General features: G+C 46.1%; 1 protein-coding gene across 4 annotated transcripts in view; it reads left to right on the forward strand.

Moving 5' to 3' along the window:
- Positions 1 to 23,398, forward strand: part of LOC120665670 (wall-associated receptor kinase-like 4) — a 30,995-nt gene extending 7,597 nt beyond the window's left edge. Inside the window, exons 1-2 of one of the 4 annotated variants that reach the window (XM_039945295.1) lie at positions 3,082 to 8,554; positions 8,644 to 9,088. In XM_039945295.1, the coding sequence (XP_039801229.1) occupies positions 7,958 to 8,554; positions 8,644 to 8,766 (720 nt within the window). In that variant the 5' untranslated portion in view covers positions 3,082 to 7,957 and the 3' untranslated portion in view covers positions 8,767 to 9,088. Of the gene's footprint in view, positions 1 to 3,081; positions 8,555 to 8,643; positions 9,093 to 9,923; positions 19,609 to 20,850 lie in introns of those variants that run through there. The other 3 variants (XM_039945293.1, XR_005671264.1, XM_039945294.1) reach the window with 3 other exon arrangements.
- Positions 23,399 to 24,863: the final 1,465 nt, after the last annotated feature.

Here is a 24,863-nt window from a genome sequence, read left to right on the forward strand (position 1 = left end):
GCTCTCTAGCTGCTTCCTTAAGCGGCCTCTTCTGGTTGTCGAGAGCGGCGTACAACTCCCTAACCTCTGTATCAAGCAGGTCGATCGTGGAGTTTACCTCTGAATCGCTCTCGGATCCAGGAGAAGAGCCGGAGTGCGTCGGTGTAGCGTGTCCACCCGAAGACGCACGAGCACCATTGGCTTCGCCCGCCATGGTGCAGAAGCTCTTGCGCCGACCGGCCGCCAAGCAAAGGCCGATGAAGCCGGTGGCTTCCTTGTCCCGCTTCTTCTTCTTCTTGTCGTCGTCGTCAGAGGTTGGTGAAGAAGAGCGGTCGGTGTCGGAGCTCTTGTCAAGGTCGCTGAACTGCGCCAGGAAGGCCTTCTCCCGCTTCTTGGCCTTGTACTAGAAGCGCTTCTTGAGCGACTCCTTGTCGAAGCGTCCTCCCCGGTCACGACTGCGGTGCTTGTGGCACCGACGCTCCTTGTTGGAGCCTCCCTCGTCGTGGTCGCGGTGGCGGTAGTAGTCGAAGGAGTTGTTCTGGCCACCGCCGGACTTCTTGGGGCAATCGGCGACGAAGTGGTTCATGTCGCCGCAGTTGTAGCACCCGGGGTTCTTCTTGCTCTGCCTGTTGTGGTAGACGCGCTGGAACTTGCTGATCAGGAGGCACAAGTCGTCGTCGCCCAGCGTCTCCAGCTGCTCATCTGAAACAGAAGGCAAAGAGGTAAGAGAAAAACCAAGAGCAGAGTTAGCGTTAGAGCTCGATCCACCTGGGCCAGTCACAAGAGCGACGCTCTTGGAAGGAGGGGCACCATTGAGTTTGGCTCGTGTCTGGTTATCCACCTCCGTGGCCTTGAGCTTGCTGAAAAGCTCGTTCACCGTCAGAGTCTCATAGCCAGCAGACTCAATGATGGTGTTCACCTTGAGATCCCACACAGAGCGATCAAGTGCGTAAAGCAACTTAAGGGCCTTCTCGTGCTCTGTGTACTCAAGGGCACCAGCAGATCTGTTCGCATTGACCTTGTTCACAATCGACTGAAAACGACTGAACATCAGGTCAATGCTCTCACCCGGCTCTTGTGTGAAGTTGTCGTACTCACGCCGGTGAGTCTCGAACAGTCTGGCCTTCACCTGAGGTGTACCCTCGTGGTAGTTCTCAAGGCACGTCCAAATTTTGTGGGCTTCCTGAAAACCCTGGACGCGTGAGAACTCCGCACGAGAAACGCCAGCGAACAAGGCATTGACGGCCTTGGCGTTAACCTCGTGCTGGGTCACCTGGAGAGGTGTGGTCCGAACAGCCAGCACTTCGTAAAGCTGGTTCGTGGTAATCTCCAAGACATCGGCTCCCATGCTCTGCAGGAAGGCTCTCATGCGAACCTTCCAGTAGGCATAGTCATCGCCGGAAAACACCGGGATCTTACCAAGACTCGCCATGGTCGCCGAGTGGTTTTTGAACCGGTTAAGGTACTGAAAACCTCAACCAAGCTCTGATACCAATTGTGGGACCGAAGCCGGCGACCAGAGGGGGGGGGGGTGAATGGGAGCCGATCAAAATTTCTCCCGAAATTCAAACCGTCGACCTATGTCCCAAAATCGCCCAAGCCCTCAAGCGTTCTGACCAAAGTTTGGGGTAACTATTGAAAAGCTGACCCAACACAAAAGGCCTCGAACGAGCGAGCGAACCCACGAAGCAAAACGGAAGCGAATCGGGAAAGCTGCAGAACTGATCTGCCTGGACCGGTCTGATTGGTGCGCTGGACCGGTCTGACCGGTCGTGCCTACCAGTCTGACCGGTAGCACCCAGAAAACCCCCGAAAAATTGGATTCAAACGGTGAATCCCGAGCAAACGACCACGAAATCCGACGAAACTTGGGGGAATGCTTCGCCCCTACCCCGTGAGCATATCCCCAAAAGATCTCGTCCCAAAGATCAACAAATCGTGAGAATTATGGGGGAGATCAAAAGGGATTGGGGTTTTCTCAAACACTCAAGAACTCGAATTCGAACACGCCAGTGATTCCAGAGGGTTTAGGTTAGAGTTGGGAGCACGGGAATCACAGCAAAGAACTCATGGACTCCTCGCAATCAAGTGCACCAAAAACGAAATCGAAATTTCATCAAACAAGGCACAAAACGAGGAGATGGATTGATTCAAATCGCCCAGAGGGCACGAGAAGGTTAGGGCCTCCTTTCCCAATCAAATCCACAAGAGTTCTCACACAAACAATATTCAAATCTACCCTAAAGAGATGAACTGAGGAAGAGGAACACAGGGGCGGCGGCCTGGGGAAACAGAGAATTCACGAACGAGTTACAAAAGCCGCATATAACCTAACACAAGTGAAGGGGTATTTATACCCGCGGGACCGGTCAGACCGGTACGCTGGACCGGTCAGACCGGTTGGTTAGACCGGTCAGACCGGTGCCAGGGACTGGTCAGACCGGTTGGCCTGCAGCACCCCCTGTACACGATCTCATCCGACGGCCGAGGTTCTTTCTTCGAAACGAAGTCTTCTCTGCGATGCCGCCAACTTGATGAAGATCCAGTCCGCAGTTTTGGAGGGTCCGCGAAACCCGGGTAGATGGCCGGTTTTGAGAAAACCGCCAAAACCTCACGCGCGGGAAGATTCCCGCCTCCACGCCGTGGCCCTAGACGCCGTTCCCGCCTCGGCCTTCTGACGGCCCTAGACGCCGCCCGACGCCCGTCACCTCCTCGCCCGCAGCGAGGCCCTAGACGCCGTCGACGCCCGTCGCCTCCGTCAGTCCCGAGATCGACGCCCGTGCCTCCATGACTTGGCGTCTTCAACCGCCGTCTGCCTCCTTGGTTTTGTGGCGCAAACCAAGAAACCCGCCTTCCGTCGCCGCTTGCGCCCTCGTTCCAGGAGTGGACGCCACAGCTGTTGCCCGGTCCGAGCTCCGGTCCCGGCTGCCCTTCACCGCCGTCCACCGCACGGTCCATTGGCCACAGCACCTCCACGGCAGCTCCCCGTCGACACTCGACGCCCGTGTACCTGCAATCCAAAGACCAAGCGCACGATCACACCGCACGGTTGACAATTCACTCATCACAAGCAGGATAGAGTACTCAACATTCCTCATTTTGGCAGATTTATTTTTAGCAATTTGTCTAGATAAAACAAGCTTCTGTGCACATTGGTTTCTAGATGTGGTGGATATTGTACCACATCAAATGCAAATCCTAGAATAGAAATATAGTTATTTGCCTTACTAGAAACCAAGATGAGAATGCTAGCTTGATACATGAGAGAGAACTCTCCCTCTCCTCGCTCAGTGTTACCGTGCCACCACCAACCTTGCCCACACTCCAGCAAGCCCCTCATAGGGGAGCCATGGACACAGACTCTGACGTGTGAAAGTCCATCGCGCCTGGACTTGATGCCAACTTGTTGTGCTCCATTGCAACAGCACTGGCACGCTGCTCATGGGCGGCAACCAATCTCAAGTCTTGTTGCCGGGCGGCAACAACTGTCAGCGGCTCCATGGTGCATGGCACGGTGGTGGTGGCCATAGAGATTTACAAGCTAGCAGTGCTAGATGTAGGAGCTGCCTCATCGTTATGTTGCACCCTCATCTCTAGTTGCCTGGCAGCTAGAGTTAGTAGACGATTATGTGATTAGGCATGCCTTTTGGATGGAAGGGGGATATGAGATGCGTCCAGGGGAATATGACGAAAGTTACTGTATAGCCCGTAAACATATGAGATGAGATGCTTTTGCCCATCCGACACCGTTAACCTCCATTAACATCTTAGGATGCATCTCCATCGCTCAAGATCATCCATACGATGGGCACGGCTTGGGTGGGCACATGTCTATGGGGGCAAAAAAAAGTTGCTTTGATGCGACTATAGTGAATGGGGGAGAGAAGTAAGGGATAAAGAAAATTGATTCTCATGTAAGACATGATTTCAACCAGAAAAATCAATACACTATGGAATACCTAAATCTATACTGAAAAAGAGTGGTGCCTATATGATATGTGTGGAAGAAGAAAATACTTTGGGATATATGTGAGAAAATTGAGTGAGGATATGTATACATATGGTGGATTGGGAAGGTAGTTATTATAGGACATGGTATGTTAACATGATATGGAAACTACTTATGGTTGAGATTACTCTTACCCTTGATATGGTCATCCAGATGATATATATAATTTGACATCAAGACAACATGGCCAATCACTTTGCAACCCTCAGGACGAATCGAAGTCTCAGTTCACATCTACTAGTACAGAAAATATTTGTACATTTGTGCACTAATGGTCAAAATACATTTGTGCTAGCAATAGTCTTAAACGCTCAACTTCGCTCTTTTCTTTACAGCTTAAGCAAATAAGCTCGAAAGAGCCCATCATTTGACAGAAGTCATGCATTTTTTGATATTTTTTGAGCACATGTAGTGTACATAGTTCCAACTCGAGTTCTCTTGGGTTGCACATTTCTTTCTTACTGTTGGGATCTTCGGCCCGATCACCAGACAGAGGAAGTACACTTCAGACGAAGGTTAAAACACAGAGACACGAATTGCACAATAGAAATTGCACTATGGTTCGCACGAAATGTTCCAACCCGTACACGAAATACCCCCAACCTTATTACATCATTCCAAAAATGCCCCTCCGCCCCCACGAAGGTCAAGAGATTACATCAGGGGTATTTGGTAATTCCCTAGGTTGGACAGTCCGACTTGGATACTCCTACTCGGATCACATGTTTCTCGCCCTTCGGGGACCTTCGGTGGTGGTCTTCGACAGGCTTCGTCTGGCGTCGCTTTCATTGTTCGCCATTCTTGAGCCGTACTCCGCGTCCGAAGGTTCTTGTCATAGCCTCCGAGAGCATGGCCCCGAGCGGTCGTCGGAACCTTCGGGCTGCCCGAAGCATCCCAAAGGTTAAGAACATCACCTCCGGGCGCCGGACCTCGACAAGCTCTTCGATGCTTCATCACCTTCGGAGAACCTTCGGACATCCTTCGGGTCGAACCACCTTCGCGAGGGGGCGATCCCCAACAGTAGCCCCTCGCGGGCGAGGTCCGACTCCGGCTGGCCGAACCCTCGAAAAGACAAAGATCGGTTAAGACATCCATGCGAAAGCATCTCCCTCGAAGGTCGGAGGTGGGCGAGGCCCGAAGGTATTTTGTTACACGTGTCACGGTTTGATTTGCCGTCGTTCTGACTTCTCCTCGTTTTTACCGTTGAGTGAACAGTGCGAAGTTACCCCCCTATAAAAGGGGGTGGGGAGGAAAGGTCGCTTTCACGCTCTCATTCTTTACGAACTTTCGCTCGCTCGTCGAATTTGACACGCGGCGCTTTTCGATTCGCCCCATCCTTCGGGTCGTGAAAGCGTCCTTTCCGACCCATCCTTCGCGGCCGTTGTGGAAAGGGAAGGAGTGCTCTGCTAAGTCTTTGTGAGTTATTGCTTCAACCTTTTTCCTGGGATCTTCGCGATTTGTTCATTACGATTCTGAAAATTTGTTTTGTTTAGGGATGGCCCGGTTGAAGGTTACTGCCAGGCCCATCGGACCCGAGGACATCGAACCTTCGGAAGAGGAGAGGAGGCAGTTGTCTGAGGGAGAGGAGGATCTGGCCAACGTGGACGCTGATCCTTCGGAGCTGATGGGGTCCCGGGAGAAGCCTCCTCCTACTCTCATGTTTGGTCAGTCGTGGGCGACCCGGGAGTTGGTCGAGAGTTATGAGCAGAAAGGGTACTTTGGCCCCGAAATTTGCCGTGCCCCTGGTGATGAGGTTACGCCGGACCCTCGCGAAGGAGAGTGCGTGGTGTTTTGGGACTTCTTTGCTGCTGGTCTACGTTTTCCGCTAGACCCCGTCTTTCCGAAGATTCTGGCCCGGTTTGGTCTTCGGATGCACCACCTTACCCCCAACGCCATCGTGCAGGTGTCGAAGTTTTTCTGGGCCGTCAAGACCTTCGAGGGGCCAGTTAGCGTGGATGCTTTCTGTAGACTCTACGAGATGCATCCACAGACACGGAAGGTTTCTTTTGACGAAGATCCGCAAGTATATTCTGCTTAGAGTGGGTGTTGTTCCTTCCACCCAAGGAGGACCAACAAGACCCAAGGAATCGACAGGATGGAACTATCTTATTGCCAGAAGAACAAGTGGGAAGATGACTGGGAGCAGTACTGGTTTTATGCCAAAATTGTTTTTCCTAGTGTTGACTCTTCGGAAGGAGTCTCCTATCCCCTTGCCGCGAAGGTTGCGGAGTTCAAATACATTACCAAGGCAGACTTCCGGAGGACTGCGGCCGGCTACAAGGAGTGCTGCTCCGGATTTGCTTCTGCGGCGCGCGTCGTGAGCGGTCGTGATCTGATCGAAGAATATCTGGCCGCGAAGGTCTGGCTGTTGACAAGGGGTTGGTTACCGGGGGCCTTCTCGAAGGTTCGAGTTGCTGGCTTGAAGGATAAGCTTCCTTTCCCGGATTTTGGCTTGCGGAAACCCTTAGATGTTTCTGACGATATGATCGTCGAAGAGATCGAGCAAGAGGCCGTTGCTATTGCCGGTCCTTATCTGGGGAAGGAGCGTGATTCGTTTGAAGCTGTTTGCTCCGAGAAGATTAGGGTGAATCGGAGTTTTCTGAAGATGGGCGTTGTGTATGGTCCTCGCGAATTTCCTCGCGAGAGGAAGAGGGGGGCAAATACTTCTGCGCCCTCCGCGAGGGCATCCGAAGGTCCAACAGCCAAGAAGGCCAAGAGGGCCGAGGCCGTTGTTGTTCAGTCTGCGAAGGCTCCGAAGGTAGTCGCTGATAATCCTTCGGGCACCTCCATGATCAAGCCTGCGGCGAGCGCGGCGAAAGAGTCAAGGGGGAAAGGTATCTTTCCTTGCGGTTACTCTTTTCGTATTGCTAGAGAGGATTTGGGCAGCAATGCTTTTATGCGGGAGCTTCGCGCTATGGAGAGTAGCGTTCCCTGGCGCTCGCGCACTGGTGAAAGGGTTCACCTTTATCTTGATCAATTTGGTTCGTTCCATGCAGAGCCGGACACTGTAGGTGCTGTCTTGACGGCAGTGCAGAAGGGGTCCAAATCTTCCCTTCGGGTTGTAAATCTTTTAGACGAGGAAGCACCTTCAGTTCTCGCAGAGGTTCAACCCAAGAGAAGGGAGGAGCGCCCCCCCAGCTCTTGCTTGAAGAGATGTCATCCCCAGAGAAGAATGATGACAGGGAGGGGGGAAGGGGGTTTCCACTGGAGGATCCCAGGGTGCTGACGGGAAGGATGATTTCGTGGGAGGCCCGACCGGCGAAGATGACAAGGCCCGAGGGACCGCGGGGGCTGACGGCCATTTGATTGAAGCGAAGGATCATTTTTCTGAACTAGGTACCTTCTCGATTTCTAGACGCCTTGCTTTCCAAGGGCCTGACATTGACCCTTATCTTCGGTACCCCCTTCAACTAGATGTTGCAAGCGTGATGAAGGAGCTCGGGGATTTGCTGAGGCTGGAACCTTCGGAGGCTGAGACTGCTGGAGTCGCGTCGAGGGGCCAGCCTGCTCTCCCCGGGGACGTCGAGAATTTTGATGCTGAGGGTACAACGCTCTGGCCTTTGTTTTCTTTTAGCTCTTGTGTTTTGTGCAGTTTTGTCATGTGTTTTGGTGTGTGTAGATTTTTTGAAGAGTCTGGGAGTTTATGGGACCGGAAATCTTGGCCGAATCACAGTGTCATTATGCGCGAAGGTTTGTGCTGTGTGTTGTTGAGTTGTCTTTGATTGGCGGTGTTGGTTTTCAGCCTGGTTTTCTTTTCAGGCCTTGCTTGCCAGTCGTGCAGCTGTGGGTAGCGCGAGGAAGGATGAGCGTGATTTTCTGGCTCACTCTGCCGAGAAGGCTCGCTTGATGGAGCGGATTAGCACTTTGGAGAAAGCAAACGAAGCTTTGGAGAACCTTCGCGGTTCTTTGACATCGGAGAACGAGCTCCTGAAAGGGAAGATATCGGAATAGGAAGGGACCATTGCGAAGATGCAGGAGAAGATAAGCCTTGACAAAGGTGTTCTTGAGAATCTTCGAAGTGTGGTAGAAAAAGATGCTGCGAAGGTTACTCACCTTCAAACGGAGGTTCGCCAGCTCAAAGCCGATGTGGAAAGAAAGAATGACAAGATCTCAGAACTTGAGAAGGAGGTTGAGGAGGACTGCGCGATGTGGGAGTCCGCCTCACAGGACATCTTAGGCAAGAGCGCGGCCATCCGCGAGGAATACCGCAAGGCTTTGGCATCTTTTGGTGCTGAGCCCTCGCTTTTCACGGAGGATTCCGAAGACGGCGCGTCAGGGCTTCTTGACTGGCTGCAGAGTGAATTTGAGGATCTAAGCCAGATTTTGGCCAGTGTGTCGGACAACACCGCAGTCGTTGCCTGTGAGAGTGTTATGGCCATTCTTGCCCATGAAGGTTGCCCGGAGCTTGAAAGGATTGGGGCTCGGGACTATGTCTTCCCAGAACCTTCTGAGCTTGACGAAGACACTGCGAAGATCCAAGCTGTAAGGAAGTCTTTCCTTCGCAAATTTTGGAAGGTTTCTGGTCGAGAGATGGTTCGGGAGGCCGCCCGGCAGAGGCTGGAAGCGGTCGGTGTTCACCTTTCTTTTTGTCCTTTTGCAGTATCGACTTCCTATGGGATAGACAAGCTGATAGTTAATTTGCATTTTCTTTGTAGGTGAAGCAAGCTCGGGAAGCAGCCAAAGGCATCGTGGAAGAGGGAGTGCATCCTGAGGATGTCAGCGGTGGTTCTGGGGGCAGCCCACCGAAGGATTCCGCCGACGGAGGATCTCAGGTGTAGATTTGGTCCCAAGGGGTAGAGAGTGTGTTTCTGAAAACTTTTTGGAAGTGATAAACTGCTGCTACTTTGTCTAGGCGATCGTTTCTGTCGGACCAGCTTTGGTTGTCTGTCCACTGTGAATTCACGGTGATGATATTGTTACAAGCGGTTCGGACTGGGAGCAGTTTAGTTTTGCTAACCCTGGTGCCAGTGTTATGGAATTTTTGCAATCGCATGGGCGAAGCTTGTAATTAAGCGATTATCAGTTAGCTTTTGTAAAGACTTGCTGTGACTCGCCCCATCCTTCGCGATGGCTTGGTAGTTGTTTAGATCTACTCTGTGAGATACCATGCTTATCCCATCCTCCGTGATGGCTTGGTTTCGGATATGTTCCATCCTTCGTGATGGCTTGTGTGATCTTCGGGGGGACAAGAGCTTTTCTTTTTGGGAGCGTCCTCCCCCTCCCAAGCTCTTGTTTTTCCGAAGGTTTATGTTTGGGATAGGTTTTGCAAAGGTTTTCGAAAGCGTCTCTCTCCTTTCTTTGCAAGGTTGTCTCGATGTTTTATTGTTTTGGTGAGACAAAGTCTATGGGGGGAAGGCTGCAATATTGTGCGAAAGCGTCTCCCCCCTTCCTTGCAGTCTTGCTCTGAAGACTTTGGTAATATGTACTTTGTTTTGCCGAAGGTTTTCTGGCTTCGACTCCTGTTTTTAGTCGACAGCCCCTTGTCTTGTTTAGTGTGCGCTTTAATTTGTAGCCGAAGGTTTCTTGGCTTTGACTCGTGCTTCGAGTTAACATCCCCTTGGCTTTTTTTTTAGTATATAGGATACACTTTAATTTATAGCCGAAGGTTTCTTGGCTTCGTCTCGTGTTTCGAGTCGACAGCCCCTTGGCTTTCTTAGTGTATAGGATACACTTTAATTTTTTGCCGAAGATTTCTTGGCTTCGACTCGTGTTTCAAGTTGACAGCCCTTTGGCTTTCTTAGTGTATAGTATACACTTTAGTTTGTAGCCGAAGGTTTCTTGGCTTTGTCTCGTGTTTCGAGTCGACAGCCCCCTGGCTTTCTTAGTGTATATGATACACTTTAATTTTTTGCCGAAGATTTTTGGCTTCGACTCGTGTTTCGAGTCGACAGCCCCTTGGCTTTCTTAGTGTGTAGTATACACTTTAATTTTTAGCCGAAAGTTTCTTGGCTTCGACTCGTGTTTCGAGTCGACAGCCCCTTGGCTTTCTTAGTGTGTAGTATACACTTTAATTTTTAGCCGAAGGTTTCTTGGCTTCGACTCGTATTTCGAGTCGACAGCCCCTTGGCTTTCTTAGTGTATAGTATACACTTTAGTTTGTAGCCGAAGGTTTCTTGGCTTCGTCTCGTGTTTCGAGTCGACAGCCCTTTGCTTTCTTAGTGTATAGGATACACGTTAATTTTTTGCCGAAGGTTTCTTGGCTTCGACTCGTGTTTCGAGTTGACAGCCCCTTGGCTTTCTTAGTGTATAGTATACAATTTAGTTTGTAGCCGAAGGTTTCTTGGCTTCGACTCGTGTTTCGAGTCGACAGCCCCTTGGCTTTCTTAGTGTGTAGTATACACTTTAATTTTTAGCCGAAGATTTCTTGGCTTCGACTCGTGTTTCGAGTCGACAACCCCTTGGCTTTCTTAGTGTATAGTATACACTTTTAGATAAGTATGTACAGCTTGTTACGGTTACGAGTTGTACTGGCTTAGTTAATTTCAGCCTTGGTGCAAATGCGAAGGTCGATGTTTGCGACCCTGTGGTTGCTTCGACATGAGATATTTTCCTGAAGGGAATTGTTCATATAATTTGGGGAATTTACATAGGAACCGCCTCATTAAAAACCTCACCTCCGAATTGGAGTTCCCTTCTGTGAGGAAAAGAGTACGGTCCTAGACTCAAAAGAAAGGGAAAATGACGCGAAGGTATGAGCGTGCTTATTTGCCGCTCATCCTTTTACAATTTTTACCCTAGACATGATACTTTTTGAGACTTTCAGCATTTCAGGAATGCTGAAGCTTGTTTCCTTCGATGTCCGCCAAGTGGTAAGACCCTAGCCTATTGGAGTATAACACAATGTATGGTCCATCCCACTTGGATTGAAGCTTGCCGATGGTTTCGGCGTTTGGCTTTCTTCTTAGAACCCAGTCTCCTTCGGCTATTTCTCTGTTGGCTACTTTTTTGTTTCGCCACTTCCTTATTTCTTCTTGGTATGCTTCTATGTTTTCCGAAGCTTGCAAGATGTCGAGTTCTGTGAGATCTGCTTCTATCGAAGGTTCGATGTTGTTTAGAACTCTTGCACTTTTGTGTTTGAGTTCTTCTGGGCTCATAGCCTTGGCTCCATACAGCAATCTGAATGGGGTAAATTTTGTTGCTCTGCATTCAGTTGTGTTGTGGGACTAGATGACCTTCGGTAGTTCGTCTGCCCATTTCCCCTTTTTCAGTCCGAACATGCATTTTTTGATGGCGTTGAAAATTAGGCCGTTGGCTCTTTCCACAGCACCATTGGACTGAGGGTGATAAACTGATGCGAACATGACTTTTGTTCCTATCGAGTGGCAGAATTCTTTGAACAGTTGAGAATCGAAATGCTTCCCATTATTAGCGGTTAGTTCTTTTGGCACTCCGAACCTGCAGATTATGTTTTGCCAGAAGAATTTTATGACGGCTTTGGAAGTGATGTTCACTAGTGGTTTTGCCTCTATCCATTTTGTGAAGTATTCCACTGCAACCACAGCGTATTTGTAGTTGCCTTGAGCTGTTGGTAGTGGACCGACCAAGTCCATGCCCCATCTTTGGAGTGGCCATGCCGGAGGTATGAGTTGTATTGGTTGCGAAGGTCTGTTTGATTTATGAGCCATCATTTGGCATCCTTCACAAGTTTTGACTATCTACTCGGCATCTTTCAATGCAGATGGCCAGAAGAATCCTTGCCTGAAGGCTTTGGCTACCAGAGGTCTTATGCCAATGTGAGATCCGCAAAGTCCGGAATGTATTTCCTTCAATAGTTCCTGACCTTCGGCCGTTGTTATGCACTTGAGCCAAGGGGCAACTACTCCGGACTTGTAGAGTGCACCTTCAGACAAGGTGTAGCTTCTTGCCCTTTGGAACATTCTTTTTCCTTCCTTTTCATCCGTAGGCTCGAAGTGTCCCCGAAGGTAGGCCATGATTGGTGATCGCCAATCTTCGCTTGCTATGACGTTGACTTGTTTTGCTTTTTCTTGTTTGGTGGAGGGTTTTGTGATTTTCTCGTAGAAAACATCCGGAGGTAGTGGTTCTTTGCAAGCAACAGCTTTTGCTAGCTTGTCAGCTTCGTCATTTTGGCTTCTTGGTATGTGATTGGCAGTGAAACCTTTGAAATATTTCTCCATATCTCTTACTGCATCTAAGTACATTTTTATTTTTGGCTTCTTCGCTTCTGACTCTTTTTCCACATGGTCGGTGATGACCTTTGAATCTTATTTGATGACAAAGTTTGGATGACCCAAGGCCTTCATTTTCCTGAGGCCTAGCAGCAGTGCTTCGTACTCTGTGGTGTTGTTTGTGTAGGGGTCTAGATCACTGAATTCGAGGCGCGCGGCGTATCTCAGCTTCGCACTCGAAGGTGACTGAATGATTGCCGCGACGCCAACTCCTTCGTTACACCATGCACCATCATAGTGTACTGTCCAAGGTTCAATTGGTGCTTCTATATCGAAGGTTGGCGAGGTCCAATCTACCACGAAGTCTGCCAGGACCTGGGATTTAATGGTTGTTCTTTTCTCAAAGTCAATGTAGTGCTCCGAAAGTTCTGAAGCCCACTTGCTTATTCTTGCCGAAGCTTCTCTGTTATGGAAGAGGTCATGCAGTGGTTGGTCAGTAATTGCTACTATTTTATGACCTTCGAAGTAGTGTCTCAATTTTCTTGATGCCATGACAACAGCGTAGGCAATTTTCTCTAGCTCAGAATAGAATAACTTTGAACCGGAGAGTGCCTCTGAGGCGAAGTATACAGGCAGTTGTTTTTGCCGACCTTTGATTGTTCTTTCAACCACAAGGGCTGCACTAACGACTGTTTGTGAAGCGGACGTATAGAGCAGAAGAGTTTCCTCGGGGTTGGGTGAGGTCATCTTGGTCAAGTTTTCTAAGTAGTCCTTTAATTCTCTGAATGCTTTCTTCTGTTCTCCCCCACTCAAACTTACTAGAGCTTCGGAGAGTTTTGAAGAATGAGGAGCTTCGGTCTGCTGATCGAGGGATGAATCTGTTCAATGCTGCGATTCTGCCTGTCAGTTTCTGCACATCTCTTACAGATTGTGGTTCTTCCATGTTTTGAAGTGCTCTGACTTTGTCTGGGTTTGCCTCTATGCCTTTTGTTGAAACAAGGCATCCGAGGACTTTGCCTTTGTCTATTCCAAAGACGCATTTTTCAGGGTTCAAACTTAAGTTTGCCTTCCGAAGGTTCGCGAAGGTTTCGGCCAGATCTGCCACATGTTTCTTCCTTTCTGCACTAGTGACCACTATGTCGTCGACATAGTTCAACACATTTTTTCTGAGTTGAGGGCCCAGAACTTTTGAGGACATTCGCGAGAATGACTGTCCAGCATTTTTCAAATCTTCGGGCATCCTGACGAAACAGTATGTTCCGAAAGGGGTTGTGAAACTAGTTTTTTCTTCGTCTTCTCTTTTCATCCAGATTTGATGGTATCCGGAGAAGCAGTCTAAGGGTGACATCAGTTGGCTGTTTGATGCATCATCGACAACTTTGTCGATCCTTGGTAAGGGAAAATCGTCCTTCGGACAAGCTTTGTTTAGATCAGTGAAATCTATGCACATTCTCCATTTACCATTTTTCTTTTTTATTGGCACAGTGTTGGCCAGTCAAGTGGGATATTTTACTTCTCTTATGACCTTCACATCAAGAAGCCTTTGGACTTCTGCTTTAACTGCTGCGACTTTGTCGTCAGACATCTTGCGAAGCTTCTGCTTTTTGGGCTTTATCTTCGGTTCAATGTCCAGTTTGTGTTCTATGATGTCTCGGCTGACGCCGCGAAGGTCGTTTGCTGACCAAGCAAAGACATCCTTGTTTTTGTTTAGGAACTCCAAGAGTTCGCACTCTTCTTCTGGCTCGAGGGCCGCACTGATTGTTACTTGCCGGTCCAGCAAGAGCTTGTCAAGTGGTACTTTTTTTACTTTACACTCTTGTTGGAATGTTTCTTCTTTGTCACTTTTTGGCTCTTTGAGTGGCGGGGGTTTCTTGTCAGCTTCGACCAAATGGACGTTTCTTTGTCCGGGAGCGACACCCCGCTCGATGTCTCAAGCCAATTGTTGGTTGCCTCGGACTGTGATTACTCCTTTGATTGCAGGCATTTTCATGCACAGATAGAGCTGATGGACGATTGTCTCAAATTTGTTGATGAGGGCACGGCCGAAGATTGCATTGTATGGGTAATTCATTTCCACGACATCGAAGGTGATAGACTCGATTCTTGGGTTTGAGAGATCCCCGAAGGATACCGGAAGGGTTATCTTTCCAAGGGCGTTCACTCGTTTGCCCCTGAAGCCAATGAGCGGGATGTCCGTTGGCTGCAGAAGGTTGTGGTCGATGTTCATGCGGTCGAAGGTACTTGAAAAGATGATGTCAGCGGAGCTTCCCGTGTCAACCAGAATTTTTCCGATGGTCCAGCCTTGTATATTGGCTTCGATGACTAGTGCATCTGTGTGGGGAAAGCTGAGCAGGTTTACATCTTCTTCAGAAAACACTATGGGCATGTGAGACCATTGCATTTTCTGGACGGGTCCATCCACCAAGATGGAATGAACTTGTCAAAAGTAGTTTCTTCTTTGTTTTTTGTTCTCGAATTCTAGGGATGACCCTCCGGATATTGGCATTATCCTGCCGAAGGTTGGTAGTGCTGCAGGCTGGGCATTTTGGTTAGTTTGGTTTTCTTGGTTGAGTGGGGGGCCTGGCGGAGGTGGGGGCAGCTCTTCTTGGGTTGCTTGAGCTGTAGGCGGGGGTGGCAGTCTTGGTTGGTTTTGCTGCGGGGGTTGCCAGTTGATGGGATATGGGTTATAGCCGAAGGTTGGCACTGTTTGGAAAGGAGGGTTAAAAGTTGGTTGCGGAGGTTGGAATTGCAGTGTTTGCTAGGCAGGCCAGCTGGTGTGCGCTACGAGTTTGGCATTTTTTTCAGCTCCCATTCTTTCAAGTGTCCTTTTCTTTTCAGGACACTGATTAGTTCTGTGGCCAGCATCTTCCCCATGAAAGTGACAGAACAATTTCTGCGGGCCCTGCGAAGGTCCGCGGCCTCCGCCTTTTCCTTTCCCTCGGCCCCTGTTGGACCTGCCCCTTTGATGGTGTTCTTTGGAGTTGTTGTTGTTGTTGTCTTGCTCCTTCTAGGGTTGTGTGGGTGGTGGGATTATGTAAGGATCGAATTCTTCTGGTTGATCCATATCTTGCGAAGGTTCAACAGGGAGTATATACTGATTTTGCTGACTGGTGTTTGTTTGATTGTTTTGTTGCCAGCTCAACTGTTGCCTCATTAACTTTCTTTGTTGAACCCTTCGCTTGTGGTCTGCTTCGGACTTTGCGTATTTCTCTACCTCCGCATACAATTCTGACAGACTTCTTGGTGGCTCTCTTTCGAGGTGGGATGCCAATTGGCTTGGGAGGAGACCTTCGATGAATTTTGCTATTGCGTCTTTCTCAGAGAAGTTTGGAGTTTGCGCTTTTTTCTGCACAAATCTCCGAAGGTACTCGGGTAGTGGCTCTCTATCCATCTGTATGCAGCTGAATTGTTGCAAGGTGTTGATGGATAGTTTTTTGAAGACTTGAAAGTCTTGCTTGAGTTTTTCCTTGAGCTGCACCCAACTTTGAATTGAGAGGGGTTGAATGTAGGAGTACCAGTTTGCAACTGGGCCTTCGCATGCCATGACAAAGGACTTTGCCATGATTGGATCATCTCCGCCAGCTGAGGCGATTGTAGCTTCGTAAGTCATTATGAATTGTGCAGGGTCGACTGATCCATCATATTTTGGGAGTTGAACTGGCTTGTAGCCGTATGGCTAGGATGTTCGCTGCAAGGCAATTGACAGTGGTGATGTTGAATCGAATGGAGGGCTTGGTTGGAAATGTTGATCTTGATATATTTGAGTTGCCTGGCGAAGGTTTTGACCTTCGTGTTGTCTGGAATGTCTAGCAATTGCGTGGGTGTTTGGGGGCTCTTGCGGCTGCCCAACTTCTTCTTGCATTTTTTGGATTTCTACTTGCATTTCTGCAACTCTGCGTTTTGCTTCAGCCAGCCTCTGAGCTTGCTCGGCTGCTCTTTTTTTGGTCACCAGTTGACTGGCCAGGTGAGCTTTCTTCATTTCTAGGGCGCGAAGCTGAAGGTTGAGCTCATGGTGCACGTTTTGTTCAAGCTGGTCATCTTCAAGCTGGGAGAGGTTGTTTAGTGTTTCAGCTTCGGTTGTTGTTGTTGTTGTTGCTGCTGCTGCTTTCTTGCCTGCTGCCGCGGCCTTTTTTTGCCTCAATAGCACGTTCTGCTTGGACACGCTTTTCTTTCTCAGCCAGCTGGGCGGGGGTTGGTTCGATTGGAGGAGATTGTCGGATGGGGACTTCGTGAAGGTTTGAACCTTCGGCGTTAGAAACGCCCTGGTTGGTGGTTTTCTTTCTTTGTGGGGCCATCGTAAGGTGATTTTCGAGCTAAGAACACGGGTGGGCGCGTCTGTTGGGATCTTCGGCCCGATCACCAGACAGAGGAAGTACACTTCAGACGAAGGTTAAAACACAGAGACACGAATTGCACAATAGAAATTGCACTATGGTTCGCACGAAATGCTCCAACCCGTACAATGTTGGGTGGGATTACATCATTCCAAAAATGTCCCTCCTGCCCCCACGAAGGTCAAGAGATTACATCAGAGGTATTTGGTAATTCCCTAGGTTGGACAGTCCAACTTGGATACTCCTACTCGGATCACGTGTTTCTTGCCCTTCGGGGACCTTCGGTGGTGGTCTTCGACAGGCTTCGTCTGGCGCTACTTTCATTGTTCGCCATTCTTGAGCCGTACTTCGCGCCCGAAGGTTCTTGTCATAGCCTCCGAGAGCATGGCCCCGAGCGGTCGTCGGAACCTTCGGGCTGCCCGAAGCATCCCGAAGGTTAAGAACATCGCCTCCGGGCGCCGGACCTCGACGAGCTCTTCGATGCTTCGTCACCTTCGGAGAACCTTCGGACATCCTTCGGGTTGAACCACCTTCGCGAGGGGGCGATCCCCAACACTTACCATCTCACCTATACATTACATCTTTTATTGTTTTCATATCACTTTTTTGAATCTTATATTGTGTCTTTGACACTCTAAATGATCTTAAATTTAAAAGTTGTTATCTACAAAGTTTATATGTTGTCGAATATTACATTTTTGGTATAAAGTTCATCTTCTTGTTTAAAAAATAAAAATTCAAATTTTTGCAAAATTAGATTTTTTTAAAAGGTAACGAATATTTAGCCTAGTAAATAATATTGAACGAAATATTCATCAACTGCAAAATTTTAGATCTCGTCGAACTCTATAATTTGGATATATGGTTTGTTTTCATCTTAGGCTGTCTATAACTTAGATATAAATTTAAGATTTAATTTAAAAATGATAATGAATATTTGGTCTTGAACGAAAATGTTGTCGGTAAAATTTAGATTTCACTACCGCTATCATTTTTCATATAAATTTGTCTTCATCCGACTCTATATAAAATAATGAGTAAATTGTACCGACCATATAACAACTTATTAGGTGGGTGCAAATTGGTTCAACAACTTTTAAAATACTCAATTTAGTGCAATATCTTGACAAGTGGGTGCAGATCGGTCTAACAAGTTGTAAAATGCCCAACTTAATTCATTAACTTGAAAAATAGATGCATTCACAGTCCAAACATTACACGGCAATGTAACTAACGCAAAGTCTCAATAAAGAGTATATTCATGTTAGGACAAATTATTAAGTTATTATTTGATCATTGATTTTTGTGCTGCGCCTACGTGGCAATGTATTTGGCTATAATAAAAACCCTCACTGTTTAGAAATTAGTGTTATGACTTTATATTAATTAATTTTGTATAATGATTTAATTTTATTTAAAACTATTTAATTTGATATTCAATATTGAAAAGTTCACCCTCACTGTTTACGATTTGTTTGATTATATGCACTGTTGAACTAAAAAAAATATGTTGATGCAAACTATTGATACCTTTTAGGAGCTTGGTGCATATCTATACTATAAAAGTTGAAACAATTGAAACTCTTTTTAACCAAGATTAGACCCACCGTACCCCTCAAAAAGGCCCCACTTGTTATGCCAAAAGGTTTGATGAAAGGGAGGGGGAGATTGATTTCATCAATGTTTTTCACCAAAAGCCTATTATTTTTTACACTAGCAATTTCTTATACCCACGTATTCCTCTCCTTTAGCACACATATACCTTCTTTTGTATATTCTTTGACCCATAACTCACGGCATTTTTTCTTTTGGAAGAATAATAATTGACATCATTGTATATGGAAGAAAAAGAAAAGCGTGTATTAACGTATTACTTTTCTTTAGTTACACATATTTTTCTTTACACATAGATTAACCCATAATTCACATTATTTTTTCTTTTGGAAAGATAATAATTGACATCATTGTTTATAGAAGAAAAAGAAAGATGTGTATTATTGATAGTTTTAGAAGGATATTAATTGACATCATTGTTTTATGGAAGGAAAATAAAAATGTGTATTATTTTCGAAAAGAAAATAAAAAACATCATTGCTTGATGGAAGAAAAATTAAATACGTGCCTGTGGCACGTACATCTTTCCTAGTATTTTTAAAGCCTCATATATTCGTTAGAAAGGAAAAATAAGCTAAATAAACAGATACAAACATGAGCATTGTTAAATACATGAGCAAAAGCGCAGTAGAAACCTAAGGTTTCAGTGTCTCTCTTATCAACTTCAGGGTTTGGGTGATGCTAATGGTGTAATTCTATTTTTTTTGCATTCGAACTAATAAAAAATTGTACATAGTTGAAAAGAAACAACCGGATCACCATCAATAATTTCTATTTATAAAATTTAAGAATTATTAACATTCATCTACTTAGTTTAATATGTTGTTTATGTTGTTGTTGTAATGATGGTTAAATAATATATTATTTTTAATAAAATAATAATTAATTTATTTTGAGAATAAAATTATTAGTGTCCATTGCGACACAAAAATCTACGGTCAAATAATACGTTCCGATGTGAATATATTTTTTATTATGACTTGACGATAGCAAAAATATTGTCGTATAATGTTTGGACTATGAATGCACTAATTTACCAAGTTATTGTACTAAATTAAGTATTTTCTAAGTTGTTGGATTAATCTGCACCCAGCTATCAAGTTATTGTACTAAATTGAGCACTTTATAAGTTGTTGGATCAATTTGCACCCATCTGCCAAGTTGTTGTATGATGGGTGCAATTTACTATAAAATAATTATTTAGTTTTTTAGGAAAAAAATCGATTTATGCTAGCAGTCGCTAGCAGATACACATGGAGTCACCATAAATGCTTTCGGTACATCTCTTCCTATGCATGCATCGAGGGACTGAGACACTGGGCCGGGGTTTGCCGTCGTCCTGCTACCAGGAGCTTGTCATTGTCGCGTCGCCCGAGGTTTGCCGTCGACGCGTCCGGCGTCCCCTGTGCGGATTCGCCGGTGCCATACGGGGCTCTCTGCGGACCGTGGCTCGCCGGCTCTGGTGCTCTGCCCAACCACCCGGACGGGGCAACCGGCCAACAGCAGTGGCCGAGACTCCATGAATACGGCGAGCACCTGGAAGCCAGTAAGGAATTGAAGCCAACTAATGCATCGCAGAAAATCATACATAGGAAATGGGTTTAGAACTGGATTGAGGCCCTTTTTGGGGCTGCGGCAGCTTCTCCAAAAGCGCTGGAGAAGCACATCCTGTTGGTGTAGGAATCAGTTTTTAGAAAAGAGTTAGCAGCGTCTGTTTGGGGAAGCTTCTTCAATGGAGCTTTGGAAGGATGGCGCGGCCGGGAGTGAAGGTCCTAGAGCAGCGGAAGGGAGGCGAGGGCCGGCACGGAGCCAAGGGATTCATGGAGTGGAGGGGCGAGGGTGTTCGATGTGGAGGGGAGGGAGGGATGATGGTGTAGCGGTCCACGCGAAGGGGAGGGGCGTCAGCGTGGCGAGCCGCACGGAGGGGTCGGGGTGGCGGCCCGTCGAACAGCGTGGAGGTTAGAGGTGGCGGCGACGAGCTCGGCGAGCGAAGAGGAGGAGGGGCGCGAAGAGGAGGGGCGGCGGCGGGCGGCATGGATGAGAGGCACAACAATGGTGCCGCATGGAGGTGAGGGAGGAGCAGCGGCCTGAGGAACGGATGGAGATGGGTAGATGGCTAGAAAAGCTCGGGAAGCTTGCCCATCTGTTCCTCAGGCTTTTGGAGTTTTTGTTTTTGGGAGAATCTAACCCCTTTTGGGGAGGCTTGTGTCTTTTGAAGCTTCCTAGAAAAGCAAAAGCTCCTAGAAGCTCCCTGAACAGGGGCTAAGCCATGCGGTGTGGTTTTGTTTTGGTTTTATCATGTAGCTGGACTGGTCTGGTTTGGAGTTACGAAATTAATTAGTGGGGTGGAGTGGTATGAGAACCGAGGTGTACATTTCGTAATTATGCAGAAAGTTTGGTGCGTGTTTGGTGCGGTTCTGAAACCATTCGCAGCTTGCAGCTGAGGTGGTGGGGTGAGCTGTGGATTGGACGGGTCGAAGCACCTTCGTTCTAGGGTCTTAAATCTAATCGCGCCAAGTTTTTAAGAGATCAAATTAGTGAGTTTTTTAAGCATGCCAAAAATAGGTGTTACAACTTCGTAGTTAGTAATAGTAATATATAATAAGTGGTTTGTTATTGTCATGCAATTTACATAGAGTTCATCTCTTCCACTTGCTCTTCTCATTTGGATTGCTGCCTGGATTTTATCATAAAAAGTAGTTCTAACATCAGTGCCTTCCTCTTTACAAAACAAAACCGTCTTCAAGGCTAGTTACCTTCTGCTAATTACTCACTTGTTCTGTGACAGGGCCAAACCTTCAGTACTATAAATAAATCTCTACTGGTATCCCTTATGGAGCTTGCTGAAAACAAACTTACCGACTTCATCAAAAGCAGTGAAAAGGCAAAGTGGAGGTCAATCAACAACCACAATATAAACAACTACACAGAAGATGAAATCAAACGGATCACTAACAGCTATAGCTCTCTCATTGGCGAAGGTGGCTTTGGACAAGTTTACAAAGGCCATCTTGATGATGTTACTCCAGTTGCAGTAAAAAAATACATGCGGCAGAATTTCATAGAAGGTTTTGGTAAGGAAATAATCGTCCATTGCCAAATCAACCACAAAAACGTAGTGAGGCTCCTAGGCTACTGTGCAGAGGAAAATGCTTTAATGATTGTCACAGAGTATGTCTCGGGGGGAAACCTCCGTGATCTTCTTCATGGCAGTGACGATCCAATTTCCTTAGATGCAAGGTTGGGTATTGCTATAGAATGTGCAGATGCATTAGGATACATGCATTCCTCGATGTACCAACCGATCATTCACGGTGATATCAAGCCTGATAACATACTACTTAACAGCAAATTGGGTGTCAAATTGTCCGACTTTGGATTGTCGAGGTTGCTTTCCAAGGATAAAACTCAATACACCTTGAATGTCGCAGGCAGCAGAGGTTACATGGACCCGGAGTATATTGAGACAGGGCTTGTTGATCCGAAGAGTGATGTTTACAGTTTTGGGGTTGTTCTCTTGGAACTAATTACCAGAGCCAAGGCAAGTGAACATGGGTTTAGTACTCGCCTCAAAAGAAACTTCACTGATGCTCTTAAGAAAGGAAAGCAGGAGGCGCGGAAGATGTTTGATTCTGACATATCTAACGAGGGGAACATCAGCATTCTTGAAGAAATCGGAAATCTAGCTGCAGAGTGCTTCACAAAGGAAATCAAGGAACGTCCAGAAATGAAAGACGTTCAAGAACGTCTTCAGATGCTTAGAAGGGCTCTTCACCATGAGCAAGCTCAAGAGAAAAGGGGTCAAGGTTCTTCACAAGGAATACCTGATCCAGAACAAAAGTTCGTCAAACAAGGCACCAGCTCTAACTCCACCGTGCCTTATTACAGGTACAGGCTGAACATTCTGGACAGGATCTTCAATAGGAATGCAAGCAGGTGTTTCAATAGGAATGGAGGTCCAATGCTACAGGGTGCCTCTATAAATATTTTCACCAAACGGGAGGTACAAAAAATCACCAACAACTACTCAACTGCTATTGGCAACAAGTACTCAACTGCTATTGGCGACCTTTATTCCGGTGATGCCTACATGGGATGGATTGATGGCAACATAAGGGTGCTGGTGAAGGACTCCGTCAAGGTAGATGAAGCCCACACAGATTCTTTCATTGCGGCACTCGTATGTGCACATGGATTTAGACATAGTAACATCACCAAGCTCGTGGGCTGTTGCTTGGAGACGGAATCTCCTATATTCTTATACGAGTTTGATGGCATTGGTAGTCTGTACGATGTTCTGCATGGTAATGGCAGACGTCCTCTCTCACTTGATTCACGCCTAAAAATTGCTATTGGATCGGCAGAAGCATTAGCATATTTGCACTCACAGTCATGCGGGAATGCCAAATTCCTACATGGTTATGTCACATCTGACAATATCCTGTTAGCTCAGGATTTTGAGCCAAAGGTCTTCAATTATATGACCGGAATGGTTTCAAATTGGCAAGTGGTGCTTAGCTGGACGACATACTTGGACCCAGCTTTCGGGGATACACAAAAGAGCGATGTTTACGGTTTTGGAGCTCTCATCTTGGAACTTATCACCAGGAAGCCAGCAAAATACGGGAAGAACTACACGTACCTCGGAGAGGAATATATTTCTGTTTGTAAGAAAGAAAATAGTGGGCGAGCTATGTTTGACGAAGAGATTGCAGTCGAGGGGAACATCGTCATCCTCGAAGAAATGGGGAAGCTGGCAATCGAGTGTCTCAAGCAAGATAGGGACGAGCGACCAGAAATGACGGAGGTGTTGGAACGACTTAAGCTGCTAGGCAAAGCTGCTGCTGCCTTTTTATTTGTGGACTAGGTTCGTGGTCGTACGTTGCTACGGGCAACGAAATATTATCAGTGTAATAGACAGAGCATGAACAAGACAATATTCTACTCATAGTAAAAAATAGTTAATTCAGGATTGCAAGCTTACCGAACATGAACAAGACAATATTCTACCCAGCAGCGTTGCAAGCTTACAGAACTTAATGGGGTTGAACAATGGCCATACCGTGCCCTCGGATTGCTATGGCAAAATTTAGAGTGCAATACACACAACATCAGTAAGGCAATGGAAGGGAGGGAAATTTGATAGAACGGTGTTCCCGTTGCATAGATATTCTTTTGTACTAATATTTTTTTTAAGATTTGAATCTAGAAACTAAGCAGTAACTGCTAAAACACGATGTATATATGCAGTAATCATTTACATCTCATTTTCCCTCTCTGGACTCTACAAAACAACACAATAATCATTGCTGTTTCAAGTAATAATATTAGCTGAATCATCATGCAAACTGTGGAGTTGGCAGTGATCTCTATAAGGTTAAAACATCCACCATTATTCAGTGCTCCTCCCTCTTGATATCCTTTAGACACAAAGCAAATAACCTTGCAACCTCTGATCTCTATAACTAACAGCCTCATATACATTTCTAGAAAGCACAAAATCGACTACTACTCTAATTAAGAACCTGGATCGGAATTAGATATATTTGATCTATCTGTCCGTTCAAGTTGAAATTGGTGGACCTTCATAATAAATGATCAATAAACTATTTATGTCTTCCTTTTATTAACCTTGGTGCCATCACAACTTCGAATGGCAACACAATGTTAACCGAAATGAGTTTGCACACATTCTCAAAAGGAACGTATATACTTTATTGAGCGAATTCAGATCTCAAACTAATGAGAATTTTCAGCATCCATTGTCAAACAATTTTGTTTAAAAAAACACAAGTGTACATGCAGAGAATGAAAAGGAGAAGGGAGAAAAGCTTATATTTTGTCCTGACATCTAATATAATGGCATTCTCCAGACTTGATTTTGTGCTGACATCCAATAAAATTTAGCTTTCACAAATGGGCATGTCTAGTGACAAAGACATGTATTTACCATTAAAGCATACTTTAAAGATCCCAAATTAGAAATCTGATAAGCTGTGACTTTCCAGAATAAAGGAGCATGGTCAAAGAGAAAGACTACAATACTATGAAGTGTGAAGGAAATAAAAACCAATAAAAATGTCAAATGTGTAAATGAAGGCTAACATTGTTGGTATATATATATATATATATATATATATATATATATATATATATTCATATTTAGCATAGTATATGCAATATATTTATTTTTTTCAGAATACTTAAAAATCTATGTTAAACAAGTGACATAATAATTCTAAAAACTGGGAGAGTAGTATATTCAAGCAAACAAGTACCAAGACGAGATCAAGTCAATTAAGTTTTGTGCAGACAGCATGGTAATTAAGCAAGCAAAGAAAGTAATTTTTTTTAGAATTGAGCATGTTAATTGGACTATGTCCTAGAAATGGATAATCTAACTGCAATAACCAGAAAAACAAGCAGGCATGTTGTCCTATGATGCCGATGACTCGAGCTTGTCAAATGAACGCTAAGGACACTGCAAATACCAAGTAATACATGCGATTTCAAATGGGAAAAAGCATTTGATGAAAGTACTGTGGGAGGAGGAACAACAAGGAGAAGACACCTACTTAAGCTTCTTGACAACTATCTCAATAAAAATGCTTGTTGTTATTTCGTAACTTGTACTTCAGATACAATGTCGTTCAGCCTGGTTCCGGTAATAGCATCAGAAATGCCCAACATCGGCGCCAACAATGCCTCGACATTTCATATAGAAACTACTTGAAACCAAACTATCATGAACCATGAATCATTCCGCAAGCGGAAGGAATCACCGGTCCAGCATTTTACCCA

The sequence above is a fragment of the Panicum virgatum genome, chromosome 3N (genome assembly GCF_016808335.1).
Source record: "Panicum virgatum strain AP13 chromosome 3N, P.virgatum_v5, whole genome shotgun sequence".
Lineage (NCBI taxonomy): Eukaryota > Viridiplantae > Streptophyta > Magnoliopsida > Poales > Poaceae > Panicum > Panicum virgatum.